Below are 16944 nucleotides of genomic sequence, written 5' to 3'. Positions count from 1 at the left end.
ATTAAGTCCTTGATCTTCCTAACAATCCAACGAAGATATATGTATACACATACATACATACACGCACACGTATACATATATATCCAATCATCATCGCACCTTAGAGTAATGTTTTCATTAAAATAATTTTCTATTACACAGGTTAAATCATAGACATATTAGTAGACAACCGCTGAAATGAACATGTAATGATGATGGTGACGACATTATATCAAAATATATATAACATATATAATAACCGGTAAAAAAAGTTCAGTGATATGTTCATTTGTAGATCATTAATCCTACCATAGATCTATGCGGATCGCATGTCCTTATATCCCACTCACTTTCTTCATTTACATATATGATAATATAAATCGATTCAAATTGTGATGTATATAAGATAAGAAAATAGACGAGTTAACATTGAGCATTTCGAGCAGCTAGTGCCATAAATAATATACCCAAACCGGTTGCATAAGATGAACACTTATCGTTCCCCAAGTACGTGCTAGATCTTTTGTTAAGTCTCTTGTAAGTTGTAATAAGATCATCCCAGCAACCGGAACGTTTTTGCCAAGAAATAACCTGCTTAACCATTCTTCTTCTATTGTATTCCAATACCCACTCAACGTGCACAATATTACTAAAATTAAAATAAGTATTAAAAACCTTAACAATACATAATAAATAACACAATATAATACCTTCCTCCATAAACAAATCTCTCGTCGTAACCGGAAAGTAGATTTGATCTATGAGCAAAGCGGCTTCTATTATATTACAGCATAAATCTCTGGTTTTATCTTCAAATTCATATCCTAAACACTTGTCACATCCTTCAATTTTGCAAATAATCCAATATAGTAGTCTGTTTCAAAATTAACTTCAAAATATATTGCTATCTAAAGACAAAACAATTTTATATTTTTAGTTTTAATACCACATATGTACGACCTAGCTCGATTATAATTAATCACCACGATATTCATCCGTGAGATTAGGAAATCAAGGTAAACCAAATCTGTGACGATTGATCGGAATTATTATTATATAATAATAAGTAATTCTGATCTCCCAGACACGATAAAAATTTAAAAACATAAGGTTCGTACGGGATTCAAACCCAGATCTTTTAGGTCATTGTCAGAAACTTATACCGCTCGTCTATAGTACTGGTCAATAACAATAACTGTTTTGTGTGCATTAAATAAAAAGAGTTGTTCAACTAAGCATTGTGATTTGAGAATTACTTATCAATTATCTAATTACATGTATTTTTATGTGCTGATTTAAATCTGTTTAATTAAATTTTTTTATAGAACAAGTATACTTATGTTTATTAGTAGCGATTAATAATATTGGTAAAACCTATGTATAAAAAGCACAAAATTAATTAATATAAAATATCTATTAACCTACTAACACATTTATAATAAAAAACTTGTTTTGATTAAGTTAATGAGAATAATATGATAAGCATATTAATTATAATAACAGTAATAAATTTATTCCACTGTGAAAATAAAAACAAAAATATATATAATAGGAGTTATTTGAAAGTATGCTATAAAATTAAAACGCTCCACAAGAATCAATATAGTAGCTTAAAATGGCCGCCGCTTTTGCGACATGCGATAAATTCACTTATTATGTCAATTATTTTTTAGTAGAGAAGAGATAAAATCCATGGATAAATGAAAATTAAGTATGGTGATGCATGTTTATCACTCTAAAAAGTGTACAAATGGACTAGACCAGGTGTGAGGAACTTTTCTATTTCTGAGGGCCGCATTCATTTATCTGATTCAACATAGGCCACACTCAAGAAAACGTCGACATCCCCCCCTCTCTCTAAATAAATATTTTTAATCCAATATAATTTATTTTTATCTCAATTTTTTTAAACTCCCTCTCAGTCATCCAGTTACATATCTACAAAAAACATACATAATAAATTACAAGTAACTTCATTAAAAGTATTTGTTAATGTTACAATTTACTAACCTTTAATGGCTGATTTGTGTCTATTTGGTTCAAGCAAAGATGTTCGCAGTTTTAGTTGATCTTCTAAATGTGTGTCAGTTATTTGTGATTGTAATCGTGTCTTTATTGAAAATGAAGATTGTATGAATATGAAAATTCACAGCAGTAACTTGCTGAGAAGCAAGAAAGCATATATGAGTATATTTCGACTGTCGAACATTACGCTCTTTTTCCAAAAGCTTACATTCTTTGATCAAAGGAAATTGAATTATTAAATTGTGTATTCATTTTATTCATTAAAAAAAATAAATTCTGGCGTCTTTTCTATTATTAAATATTGAAAAAAAAAAAATTTTTAAATTTACAATTTTCTATTATTAAATTTCGTTAATTTATTTTAAATATTTTTCATATATTATTTAGCTTTTGTGGATTATTTTTATATTAATACAAACATGATGGCTATCCTTACCGATATTACTATAATATACTACGATATACAACGCCCGCAGCATAATCTATTTTGAGCGACTCAATCAATACTTTCAATGTACAATATTCCAAAATGTCTTACAGCTTGTTTTAGCTTAATCAAATATGTTTCATCGATAATTTATTATTTCATTACTAATATATAATCGAGAAATATGGAGAGTGAAAATCTAAGAATAGCTTTATTGATAAGTTGGTCTGACGTAGGCTTAATAGACGTAATTTTCAATCAAACTAATTAATATGTCACGTTTCAATTACACAATTTGATTAATTATTCGATAACTCAAAAAGTAATCATTTATTTTTCTCGATGAAAAAGCTTATATTTAGACTCATTTAGAAGGTTTATGTTTAATTAAGTTTCGACAGGAGAATAATGGAATAAATATAAAAAAAATCTGGCATATAAAATTATTTTTATTACATTTTTTCTAATCTCTTAAGTAATTAAAAATAGAGTGATTAAAATAATTGTTAATATAGTTTATATGCTAACTTTAAATATAGTAGATTATATGTGTGACGATACCTTAACTTATGTTTCAAAACAAATGAACGTCAATTATGTAAAATACGCATATGATCCAGAATCGTTAAAGCACTTCATTTACACATCTAAATAAAAACTTATTCATTAGCCAGATTTCGAGTCAGATTGAAGACGGACCGACTCTGTGATTAACTCTAGTCCGCCCCAGCCACATGAGACAACCAATCAGATAATTTTTGGAACATCTACACTTATGAAATTTATACCACCGAGACAACTCAAGAAGATTTATAATTTCGTTGCCAGAAATCGACACAGCCTATACTTGAATTAAGGAATGGAATAAAAAAATCCAGCAATAATAATAAACAAATAATATGTGCATTACTTATATGTTTCTTCTCTAGTTCTGCGGCGTCGAGTCACTAGTTGTTGAAGCTCATGGCTACTCTCTGGTGACTGCGTGGCCCTCAACAAAATCTGAATAAAAGTCTGAATGCTGTTTAGCTGCAAAAGTGTGCCTTTAATCAATTAATGAATTAACAAATATACAAATTTCCACCATCGCGAGGGCAAAAAAAACTGTGTTTATTAGACTAATAGAAACTGACTATGTCGTAAATTGAATTTGCACAAAATTACTGTATAAAAACGTCTAATGAAATAACTATATTTCCACGCGACATTTGCTACTTGCTACATGCACATGATTTTTTTAAAACAACTGGCTTTTTCTCATTTTAATGTTATTTAAAATGCATTTCATTACTTTTAGTGGTTTAATTTTATATGGCATATTTTTTAATGCTTTTATTTGCGATTTATATTGCGTATAAAATCCATTCGGTTATTTGTTTTTTACCAATGTACTATGGATGCCACAAATATTATTGTACTTATATCTAGCGTACTTGCCCAGCTATCGGAGCGGAACAAGAACATGGATTTTCTTATTTTAGCTTATTATACACGCAATTTTTCCAAAGTCAAAACTCACGAACCACCACTGAAACCTATAAATACTGCTATTTTTAAATAAATATTAGCATGGTATTTTATTATTACATTAAGAAAGTTGTGGGATGTTGAAAATATATAACTAAATAACTTACTTCTATAAGTATTAGTGCGAGCTAGCGACCATGCTCAGCACTTTGACGCGGCTTTCCACAAGTTTTATCATGCACCAACACACAATCTTTAAAAAGAAAATGAACATTATATTTTATTAAAATGATAAATAAATTGTGTTATTTTAAATAACTTATTTCGATAGATATAGGACATTATTAAAATATGATAAATATGATTCTAAAAAAATTCTATCATGGCTTTATAAAAAAATTAATATTTATTTCTATTACAAAGTATGATTTTATAATCATATTTTTTCATTATTGTAAATTATTTCTATTGACCGCAATAAACTAATGCATTGAGAATTTTCTAAAAAATTATATCTAAAATTATCATTTGAATTTTTACCCGACATACTATTTATTTTTTTCAAATACTTAAATACTAATAAAATACTGCAAACGTTGTAAATAGAATGGACCAAATATGTGTGAATTATGCAAATTTAAAATATACACAAAACATTTCCGTGATGACCCTTTGTTTAGCTCCCGCAGCAATTTATCCTCGATAAAAAATTTTCGTGATTGCATTTTTATTTTTGGTGTCCTACTTTGATATTTTCAAAATCTGGTCACCTTACCTTAATTTAATATATGTGTATCGCGGTGGAATAGCTAAAATTAACATTTTATACAACATATTTATTGAGATATTAATATAAGATGCCACGTACACTTGGTGTACATCACAGTTAAGGAAAGGTTAGGTTAACCTATTGAGTTTGAATAAGGTGATAAATTTTATCCTCCTTGAACAAAAAATTCTGAAATGACGCTTTTTTAGCTCCCGCAGTAATTTATCCTCCTCCAACAAAAATTTTCGATATCGCCTTAATTTTTTTTAGTGTCCTTTGATATTTTCAAAATCTGGTCCCCTTAGTTTGAAGTATGTTAAAATTAAATAAAACACTTCATATACAACCAGTAGTAGCATCTCGCATAATCGCAAAACAATAATCTACACAACAGTTCTGTTAGTGACAGGAGGAGAATACGCCGTCTTTGCATGATGGAGATCTCATTCAAAGGAAAAAACATCATAGTGACAGGAGCAGGCAGAGGTATGACGCGAGTACCTTTATACCCTAAGACGTAAACAAGTTTATTTTTAACAATCAACATAACCATAAAGCATACCCTTGTATAACGACCCTCGATAACGTAACACAAACGTGAATTCTAATAATAAATTTATTACCAACAGGAATTGGTAAAGCAATTTCTTTGGGCCTAGCAAAATGCGGTGCCAACGTTATAGCTTTATCCAAAATTATAGCTAATTTAATCGAATTGAAGAAAGAGGATCCTAGGATTGAGATTGTGTGCGTGGATCTATCCAACTGGGAAGAGACTAGAAATGTGATTAAAAAAGTAACGAAAACTAGAGAGATACACGGTCTTGTTAACAATGCAGCTGTTGCTATAGTGACATCGTTCTTGGATATTAAACAGGAGGATTTTGATGCGTTAGTATATTTTTATAATTTGAATTATGAAGTATATGATATTAATGGTGTGGGTTTGCAGCATCATGAACGTAAACATTAAATCAGTTTTCAATGTGAGTCAAATCGTCGCTCAGAACATGGTCAACCGTGAAACAAAAGGAACTATAGTCAACATATCGTCGCAAGCTTCAAAGGTATTATTATGTGAAGAGTATAAAAACAAAGGCAACACTATGAATAGCTTAAAAATTCTCACTACCGAGTAGAAGCCTTTTCAAATTTACACCAATTCCCTGTTCCAAGTCTCCATCTTAAATAGTCTGGCAGTGTTTTTCAGACATTGAACATACATATTTATGCTGTCTTTATTTTGGTCATAAAATTTTAGGCAGCTCTCACCGATCTTGCCATATATTGTGCAAGCAAAGGAGCTTTGGATGCCATGACTCGAGTCATGGCTTTGGAATTTGGACCTCATGGTATCCGCGTGAATTGCGTCAACCCGACGGTGATCATGACGGAGATGGGACGATTAGGATGGCCAGATTCGGCTCGAGCTGAACCGATGATTCAAAAGATTCCTTTGAGGAGGTAAATGCCTTCCAGATAAATCCAAGTATAAATTCAGCTCTACATAAAAAATAATAAATTACAGATTTGGCGAAGTATCCGAGGTAGTGGACGGTGTATTATTTTTACTCAGCGATCGCGCATCGATGATAACTGGTGCAACTATACTCATTGATGGAGGATTTTTGACATGTTAACATGGAATTTGGATCGGAATTTAAAAAAATAACTCCATAATATATATAACAAACGTTCCTGTATTTCGAGTTAAAATTATGTATGACCTTATAGACAAAAACCATATTAGGGCCGTCACGACACATTTTGTAGATTTTAAATGTCTGACATCAAAAAAGAATATAAAGCCGATCGTCATCAAAATATCTATTACAAATCAAAAGACATAAGTGTCACAACGGCTTAATATGTATCATAATCTACGTACATACAAATAATACGACCAATGAAACGTGATGAATACAAATCTAAAACAATATAAGTTTTTTTTATTAAGTCCTTGATCTTCCTAACAATCCAACGAAGATATATGTATACACATACATACATACACGCACACGTATACATATATATCCAATCATCATCGCGCCTTAAAGTAATGTTTTCATTAAAATAATTTAATATTACACAGGTTTAATCATAGACATATAAGTAGACGACCGCCAAAACGAACATATCGTAATGATGATGGTGACGACATTATAACAAAATATACATAATATATATTAATATATATAATAACCGGTAAAAAAAGTTCAGTGATATGCTCATTTGTAGATCGTTAATCGTACCATATATCTATGTATATTAATTTTAACTAAAATTTGCTAAAATATAACACATGTTACAATTAATAATTCACAAAGACAATATCGTGTGTAAAATCTTAGCATAACAAATTATGTTATATAAAAAAAAACTTTTTATATACTCAGCACAACTACATTAATCCAAGCTTTGCTATTGCACGTAAGCTCCGTTTTATATATGTATATATATATATATATTTATAATATATATGATAATAATAAAATAAAACAATCAAATCAAATTGTGACTAATAATAATTTCATACGTGTAATGTTACGCTATCATATATGTATATATATTCATAGATCACAATTCCTCATTCACTATTGGACTTCACTTAAATTATTGAACTATTTTTTCTCCATTACGCCTGGAATGATGAAAAATAGCATTTTTTTTAATATTCATAATTTTGATTATTTCCATAGGAATTACTCGTTGAGAAACTAAATTAATGTCATCAGTACAATGTGGTAAACGTGCAATTGACACTATGTTTACGTTTGAATTCAATTTGACTATATTTAGTATATAAAACTGTCTAAAAAATATGGCGATGTCATAAAAGCAACAGTTAAATGCTTTCTTACCCAAATTATTCGACAGATTGTATTGAAACAGTGCAAGTACCGTTATGACATTATGGAAGTATATTGTAATTAAAAAAAATAATATTCTTTTTGCATTATAAAAAACATAAACCAGACAATTTTACATCGATACAAATAAACAGCGATAGGATAATGTTAAATAAATCGCAAGTAAGCGCACAATATTACACAATCGCTTACAGCTTTGGCATAAAACTGATGAACATGTAAATTTAGCGACAATAACCCATTTATTTTAAATGATAAATCTCCAAATCAGATTACTAGTTTGGCACAATCACAATACATATTTTTTAAATTTCAAAGACCAGATTTCAGAGTACATATAAAGCCGAACAAGAAAACTTCTCACTGCCATCTAATTTTAAAGGCGTGGCACAATATCCTCCGGACACCGTCGCAAATACCCTAATCCTTCAATTTCAATCAAAATTGTGATAAACTTAGTAATCTTAAGATAGTTATTCTCATATATTTTTCATTAAATTTTCTATTCATGCATGAAAGCTGTTAAAACGTCAATTTCATCAATGCATCACTCTCGCCAACGTACAATGTAAATATATAAACTTTAAGTATCGAATAAGTAAATAAGAAACAGTACATCAATATCATAATTAAAATGGCTAAATAATATACACTTATAAAACATCAATGGATATAATATAACGTAATGTATATATAAAAAGAAGAATATACCACATCTATTAGACCGGACAAAATTTCTCAAATCATTGGCCGAAATAGTGTAATACCTTTTAAAATTACACTATCAATAATAAGATAGGCCTAATAGATTTAAATGAGTATCGAGAAAAGTACCAGATTGACGGTCGAATCGTTTAGTTCCCTAGATTTTATAAGAGCGGTAACAAAAAGAGAAAAGGTTCAAGACAAACAACATAAAGCCATCACCAGTAGTTTTGCTTTACAGTTCCAATCTTTACTATAGACTAGAGGTTAGATGTTTCCAGCTCAAGTTCTTAAACCGACCGGTACTTTCGTTTAATTCAAATTTAACCAAATTAACTTGCAATCATTAGAATATAATATATTTAGCGTGAAATACGATTATAAGATATATACGCATATACATAAATATACCATGAAATGACACCAGATAATCAACATTCAACAAACTTTCAGCCGTCGAATGTTTAACGAAAATAACAAATAATATAATATACATATATTTAATCCCGATTTGTCGTCGGAATCGTTTACGCTAATAGACGATTCTTAACTGTCACCTCGTGTCTAGTTTAACTCTTCGTTTGGTGAAAATAAATATCGAAATATCATAAGTCAGGTTCGATAGCACAAGAGAGCATTCATTTGGATATGAATTTACACTGTTTTACATCTTTGTGTCGTTTAATTATCACTTTGCGAGACCTCGCAGACTCCAGTCTATCGCCCACGCTGCGGCGGGAGGAACGCACACAGAACGAAATAAATGACGTCACAAGAAATAGGCACTCGGGAGGACGGAGGCAGAAAACCGAGTGCAGATATCGTATTCCGAGTCGTCTTCCCACACCCGCACCTCTCGATTGTAGCGCCTTTTCCATGATACTGACGAATTTCATTACATCTAAAACGAAAAAAATATTATATTCATTGAATCGATTACTATTAAAAACATATTGCATCATTTTGCCTATGCTATTGCCGATTTCAATGCAATTTTACTATAAAACAAATGTTTTTTGTGAATTGATTCACAAGTATATTTTGATAAATGTATTTAAATATATGAAAAGAAACAACAATATCTTTGAATAAAACAATTCAAAATTATACAAACAAACATCCTCACCTATATTGAAACTAATCATAGCTACGTTTTAAAATTTACTTCCACTCCTTTTATCTCCATCCCCAAGGCGCCGTTCCGGGTGCATATGCTTTTTTATGAGAAGAGACCTAAAACGTTAAAAAGTAATCTTAGAACATCATTCGAATCTCGATAAGCGCGTATATCGAACTGAATTTTTTTGCCACTGTCACTCGGAAGAATATTAGGACATGCGAAAAGAAAATTAGTCGCGGCGTGAACAGATCAGGAAGAAGTATATAAACCTGACACTGATAACGTGAGCCAAAGATTTTAGTGCATTAGAATATCGATGAGCAAAAACCGAGAATGATTCAAATTTGTTTTAAATGATGCATGATGACAACAACCAACCATATATTATTAATAACACCAATACCATGATTTTTTAAAAATGAATCGTGAATTTGAGTTATTTTCATTCAACTTTTTTTAGATTTTGGCATTGAAAAAAAATTTTGAAACCAAACAAAAAATAAAATAACTATCCATCAACAAAAACGTTTTTCACTAATGTACATCAAACCATTTTCGGCCGACTCATGGTTGTCAGTATCAGATTCAAGGTGTCGTCTGTTATATCTTTGTCCTTGGGGTGTTCATTTTTGTGTACCTCCTCCCCTGTCGGAATATCGCCCACCTTATATGGTCCAGCACTTGCAGGCATCGCGCCGCCAGGAACGTTATTGCCCTCTTTATCAGGAAAACCACCTTAAACAAACGATGCAAAATATAAACAATAAAATACACAGGAAAACATATTTGAGGCTATTATTATTACAAAATTTAACCTCCTTCGAGAAGGTTGCCATCATCGGCAAACATTCGTTTGTAGACGTATGATTCTGGCAACCCGGGTACCCCGCGTGCAAGACTGCCAGCTTGGTAACCACTGCCAGTCGCTGCCCCTGGGGCTGCAGCATTTACTTCTTTTTTCGAAAATCCTGCCAAATCTTTCAAAATACAAGTACAGATTAAAAAATAATCATTAGTTCTTAAGATTCTACATAATTTCCCATTAGAAAGGCGTTTTACAAACAAACCCCTGAGAGAAATCGTAATATTAGAACACCCCAACAACCAGATGTAAACAATGATCGTGACAGACTTTCAAAAACATTAACCCTTTACAGTCCAAAAGTTTTTTTAACAAGCTTTTCCCCAAGTGCAAACCATTTTGAATGAATATATTTAATCAAAAAAAGTAATGCTCATTAAATATCATAAAAAAAAACTTTTTTAAAATTATTCATTTATTTATTTAATTTTTATAATTGAATGAAAATGAATTGATATTAATTCAAGAAATGTATTAATATTAATCTTATTAGATTATAAAAGTTTATTATTTATAAGAATTGTTTTATTAATTGAAATATTTCAAATACTATGTTTATTTAGTTTTCCTATTTATTTTATTTAAAATATTATTAATTTTAAGTAATATAAAAATATCCCAGTATTATGTACATAGGAGCTGACAGTAAAAAACAGATGAACATGACCGAAAAGTTAAGCACTAAGCATTGTACAATAGGCATTGTTCCGCTCATCCATAATTTTCTATGATATTTTTGTCATTATCTAAAAGTGACCACAATGGTTTCGTTTATAAAGTGTCCCCCACATTGACAATATAGCCTAATTGATATTTTTTCCTATTCGTCTAAGATACTTGATATATAAAAGGATCAAACTCATTTTGAAACATATTCAGTCACTGTAGACTATTCTGTATTGGACTAAACCACCTGTTACAACTTTCTTGATCAAACTTTAGTATTTTGGATTCAACACTGCCGCCCGATACTGACCTGAATCATATCTGTATATTGCTACAAAAATTAAGTCATGCAATAAAAATATGTATGAAACATATTTTCCGATATTTAAATAATTAAATTAGTCGCATCTTTCAATATGAAAACCCGAAAGTCACAGGTAATCATGTAATATTTCACAGATTAGAATCACAAATAGTTCTAATCAATAGATAACAGATCTATAATATGCACTTTTCTTATTGCTAAATATACAACCAAGCTAAAATAGTCCTAGAGCTCTGGGCCCTTAGATCAAGACTGTATGCAATAGATATATATATTTAGACGAACAGACCGATTGAAGAATCATTAATGGAAAAATCAGATATAACTAATATTTGGTTACCAGCACTAGGCTCGGTGCCTTTCAGAGCTAAAGCGTTCGTTCCCAAGCGGCACTGCTTCTCGTACTGCTGTTTTTGTTGCTGCTGTTGCTGTTCTTGTTCCTTAGCGCCGGGGAGCGCCGGAGTCTGCGTACCTGAACCACCTCTCACAATAGCCTGCCTCTCGCCCGCAGTTATCACTGGAGTGCCATCTTTACGAGCTCCTCCTGATAAATAAATTTACATATGTAAAACAGTGTTGTTTTCTTATATAAGAATGGCAAAAAAAATGATAATTTCTCACCGAATTTTAGCATATTCCAATCGAATACAAAATCATACGAATAATATAATCGACTGAAAAGAGATCTGAAGAGTCCTTGGAGATCTTTATATTGAGGTTTGTAAGTGAAACTCATCTCTCGGCAACGTTTTAAATAATAGTAAAATTCACAAGGGGAGCCCTGAAACATTTTCATAAAAATTATTACGGATTATCTTCAACGCTCGATGCTTTCTGCGACACGACAGCGCATACCTTGCAAAGCTCGTCAATGGGCTCCGACAATTTGCTCTCAGAAATACATTCGTATTTTTGTCTTTTGTTAGCGGCTTTGAGTCCCTGCCAGGGTAGCGACCCGCGATTAAAATACATTAAAACATATCCCAACGATTCCATATCGTCCCTCCGCGACTGTTCAATGCCCAGATGAGTATTGACAGAGGCGTACCTGGCGGTGCCCGTTAAATTTTTATTTTCCCTATATTCTATGTGTTGAAACGTTCTCGGGTCGCGAAACCTTTTCGCCAACCCGAAGTCGATGATGTGAACGAGATTTCCCTTCTTTCCGAGTCCCATCAGAAAGTTGTCGGGTTTGATATCTCGATGTATGAAATTTTTACTATGAATGTACTCGATGCGCGCAATCAGCTGATCGGCAAGCATGAGCACGGTTTTGAGGGAGAAACGTCGAGAGCAGTACATGAACAGATCCTCGAGCGACGGACCCAAGAGCTCCATCACCATGACTTCGTAATCGCCCTCGGACCCGGACCATTTCAACAAAGGAATGCCACCTAAGAAACGACAAAAAAATCAATCATAAAAAAATACTTAAAATTATATCAAATCTAAATACTCACTTCCACCCTGAAGGCATCTATAGATTTTGCTCTCCGTGTGCAGCTGCGGATGCCTGGCATCCAAACATTCCAATTTTATGGCGACCTCTTCGCCGGAAAGAATACTCGTTCCTGTTGAAATTAAATAATTCGTATTAATATAATTATAGAGCGATTACTCAACAATACCGAAAGGACTTTTCCTTGACTGTGGGCGTTCCAAGGCGTACACAACGCCACCAAAAGAATATTGTGCAATTGATTTATTCTGATGCAATCTACTGTACACAGCCATGAATTACAAATACGCTTGGATTACTGAATTTTTACATTCATGAGAAATCGTTTCACAATTTGATGAAGATATTATCACTAGATAATTAAAGAATATTTTTTTTTAACACAAGCGTTGAATGATATTTTTGTAAAAAGAGAAAAACAATGATAATTGAGACCAACATACGATAAGAACACAAGCATAAATTGTATTCGTAACTTGTTTGTGCTGCATAAAATGAATATATTTATTAGATGGAAGGGTCGAGCGTATCAATGTTTACGATTATATTTTGAGGTCAATTGAACTCCACTGGATAAGATGCACCAAGTGTGTATTTATACATTATGAGATAAATAGTGCATTTAAAATTGGGTAAATGCTCTCTAGCATCCCATAGAAATAATTACGATAAAGTGACAAGATGTGCTATATTTAAAACGTTTGATATTAAAGGCTCTGTTATATTTACTAACATATTAATAATACAAGCGATATAAAAATGTAATTGGTGTATCAGGCGAGTCTTAGAATGGATAAAAAAAAAAAACTTATTAGATAGTACTATTAATAGTATACAATAATGAGTGATTAATAAACAAACACAAATTGATCCCATTAAAATAGCTAGTTCTAAATAGACAAATATATTTTTCTATAAAATATTCTAAGTTTGTTTTGTAATTCTCAAGTAATTTGTAGTTGTTTTATTTTGTTATGCAATTTGTAATTTATGATGTGATTTCTATGGTTTTCCTTTTTTTATGTAACTTATAATTGTTTTATAAAATTACAAGGTATTTAATTTTTTTGTGTATATCTTTTATTTATTTTATGTAATTTGTAAGGCTTTTAATTAGTGTTGTGTTATTTGTAAGAGTTTTAATATTCGAACAGTACAATGTCATTATTGAGCCAACAACGATGTTTGTTAGCAGTTCTGGCTAGTTTCACGAACATCGATATAACATTGTTTAGCATCCATAAAAGAATGTTTTTTTCCCATTTGCCTTTAACCTTTTAAACGCCGTATATTTTTTACATAGGCATGTGCCCCGTAGATTCTAACTGTGTTTAGAAAAAAAATATATTTCAATTGAAAAACATGCTATTACTTACATATTGACCGCTATCCCGACATTTCTGACAGAAATACAGCGGGAATCGGGAGTCAAAAACAGAGCATAACGAGTTGCCAGCACACATTTGTTTTTTAACTTATTTTATTTTTTAACTTATTTTATTAAAATTTGATTTTTACGAACTATTATGAACTGAGAATCTTTATAACGGAACATTGGACCCCCAATAACACGGTAAATTGGGGGACTAGAAAATACTCACTATTTTTTTGCAATACGTATGTACGAATCAGGAGCGTGGTGAGATATCCTACCTTTGGCTCGCTCACGCATAAAGTAACGGGCATCTAAATGGCACGTCCTCAATTTACCGTGTTATTGGTGGTCTTCTGTGCTTATATTTTATGTACATAGAAGAAATCAGTAAATCAATTTACAAAAATATCTACATCTGTCTCACAAGTTTGGTATTTTTTTCACATACTGGCACAATGAAAACATTAAAGATCAAACTAAATACACAAGAATTCAAAGTTTTGAGCTCAAACAACTACTCCATGGGGTCTGATTTATTTATGACACCAGAGAAATGTACCTTTATTTTCAAATTGATGGTTCGCGATTTAAATTTTAAAAGTGAATTGAAAGGACAAGAAATGACTCAAACATTATAAAATAAAAAGTTGAAATATTTCCATAGTTAATTTATTAATTGAAAGGGAATTCGGTATGGCACAATAATATGGCACAGACCAGGTAATTTATATTTTAACCAATATTAAAAAAAAATGTATAATTCAATAAAGACAATTTGCCCTTGAAAAGGTTAATGACACTCATTATTTTTAGATGATAAATTAATTAAGTGATTTCACAAATTGTTCTTAAAAACATCTAACTTTAACTATAGTTTCATTTGAATTTACAATATTAAACGTTCAAAATTAAAAGTTGATATATTCAGAGAAATGTGTTTGAGAAATTGTTGTCAATCCAATAAATTCGCCTTTTAAATAAAATTAAGAAGTAAAAAATGTGTAAAAACTGGTAATCAACGCAAACATTCATTGTCTGCAAAAAATTAGACAGAAAATATAAGATAAAATCCATAAGTCCATATTTTGAACTTTCTTGTTATTGTGAGTTATTTGTGGGGTGCTTATTGTTTTGTGATGTATATAAATCAATAGATATTTTTAGAATAAAATTGAATCAGAGTTTGTTAGCGTTATACCACATGTAAGAAAAATCATAACACAGAAAAGTGTAAATCAATGCAATGCATTACAAGAGTTAAATCAAACAGCTGATAGGTGAATTTTATTTTAATTACAAATTAGGTAAAAAGATCGGAATTCTAATTATATAATTCGCATGTCAATAGTCAATTGAAATAAATTATTTGCGACTATTAAATTGCGAAATATTAATTTTCAAGAATAAAAAATGGCAATTAAAAATTTGTATGAAAAATAATAACAAAAATGATGTAAACAAAAGAATACGGAAGAAAAAAGCGACCTTCGGGAATACGGCCCACGATCGAGATCGCTTGCGTAATCGGGCTCGTATCAAAAACGACATAGAAAGAGACAAAGGGCGTCGGCCCTCCGCTGCGCACGGCCAATATGGCCAATATGACCAATATGGCCACCGTCCTCGAACGACTCACCGAGATAAATGTCCCCGAAGGATCCGGAACCGATCTTGCGGCCGAGCCGATACCGGTTGCCGACGCGCAGCTCCATTGCGGGGGAGGGGGGTTCGCTGGTCGGGGGGCGGAGGCTCGGGCGCCTAGCTACGAGGCTGGCGGGGCGCGGGGACGGGGGCTCGACTGGCCCTCGGCCGCCATCACGCCCTGGGCCGCCCCCGGGCGCGATGCGCGCGGATAAGCCCCGATCCGCCGCCGCTGGGAACCATCACAGACACGCAAACGAGACGAGCGACACCCGCGCGACCGAGACGACACCACACACCGCACTGCGAACGAGAGCGAGACGGCGATAACTGAGCGCTCGATGTTGCCGTGCCGAAAAACGCACGCTCGTAAACAAAAACATTTTTTCATGCTCGTACAAATGCGTCTTTTCAATATAGAAACGGGGTAAAACGAGACAAATAAATAACATTTTTTTTTTACAAATTATGATTAAGATATTTACATTTTAAATTAACTTATACATTTTAAATTATATAGGGGCCCTACTCGCAAAAGATAGATATACGACCAAACAATAAACGATACAACGAACTTTTTAGTAGCAGGGCCTCTGAACTTTTAACTTAACTTACACTTAAATACGACAATTCGCTCTGGGGTTAAAAAATATTCTGTATAATCTTCACGAATTTTTACACTTTCATTCACACACTTTCATGTGGTCTTTCTGAAAATAATATATTATTGTGAGGGGCATCTTGTCTTCAATTGCCAGGAATCGTTTCGCCGGTAATTTCCTCATCAAAAGTGTGCCCTGTTGTACGTACATATGTCTTGAATATCGTTCCAAAATAAAATTATGCCAAACGCAGATTGCACATATGATTATCCTTGCTTTTCCAGGATATAATTCTATAAATTTTCTAAATGTTCTGAATCTATTTGTGAGTATTCTGAACGCATTTTTTACTACACGCCTGACTCTAGATAATCTATAATTATATACACGTTTGTAGCCGGTATCTCATAATATGGCCGAGATATTGAAACTTTCTTATTTTTAAAACAAAAAATCTTCTGCGAACAATGGTAATATGTTGTCTTAGATTTGCTGTGGACTTTTGAATTCAAAAAGTCAGGCGATTATCACATAGTTAATAACTTAAAATTATTTTTATATACGTTTTCAAACTTTTACACTGAAATTTGATGATATTATGGCTATATAAGTTTAATTTATTTTATTACATTGCTTTGCTCTACAAGTTTTT

General features: G+C 31.9%; 3 protein-coding genes across 3 annotated transcripts; 1 reads left to right on the top strand and 2 right to left on the bottom strand.

The window, feature by feature from the left end:
* Positions 1 to 285: 285 nt before the first annotated feature.
* Positions 286 to 3895, bottom strand: LOC148237279 (uncharacterized). The gene is made up of 4 exons (XM_088181315.1): positions 3869 to 3895; positions 1990 to 2089; positions 680 to 821; positions 286 to 628 (listed from the first exon to the last, which is right to left on the bottom strand). The coding sequence occupies exons 1-4, from the start codon at positions 3893 to 3895 to the stop codon at positions 403 to 405; spliced, it is 495 nt and encodes a 164-aa protein (XP_088037441.1). The 3' UTR covers positions 286 to 402.
* A 935-nt stretch (positions 3896 to 4830) lies between these two features.
* On the top strand, positions 4831 to 6606 carry LOC148237278 (L-xylulose reductase-like). The gene is made up of 5 exons (XM_088205288.1): positions 4831 to 5153; positions 5297 to 5558; positions 5620 to 5734; positions 5929 to 6131; positions 6196 to 6606. The coding sequence occupies exons 1-5, from the start codon at positions 5099 to 5101 to the stop codon at positions 6305 to 6307; spliced, it is 747 nt and encodes a 248-aa protein (XP_088061414.1). The 5' UTR covers positions 4831 to 5098; the 3' UTR covers positions 6308 to 6606.
* Positions 6607 to 7348: 742 nt separating this feature from the next.
* LOC148237277 (casein kinase I-like) lies at positions 7349 to 15995 on the bottom strand. The gene is given in 10 exon segments (XM_088205287.1): positions 7349 to 9143; positions 9369 to 9475; positions 9906 to 9985; positions 9988 to 10097; positions 10178 to 10339; positions 11556 to 11759; positions 11837 to 11996; positions 12071 to 12609; positions 12676 to 12786; positions 15686 to 15995. Coding segments are annotated over 9 exon segments (1521 nt in total). The 5' UTR covers positions 15762 to 15995; the 3' UTR covers positions 7349 to 9143; positions 9369 to 9396.
* Positions 15996 to 16944: the final 949 nt, after the last annotated feature.

Source organism: Plectrocnemia conspersa, unplaced genomic scaffold (genome assembly GCF_051122295.1).
Source record: "Plectrocnemia conspersa isolate PC_06_02 unplaced genomic scaffold, ASM5112229v1 ptg000002l, whole genome shotgun sequence".
In the NCBI taxonomy this organism is placed as follows: domain Eukaryota; kingdom Metazoa; phylum Arthropoda; class Insecta; order Trichoptera; family Polycentropodidae; genus Plectrocnemia; species Plectrocnemia conspersa.
The sequence above is the reverse complement of the archived record's forward strand: the minus strand, read 5'-3'. Positions and strand labels throughout refer to the sequence as shown.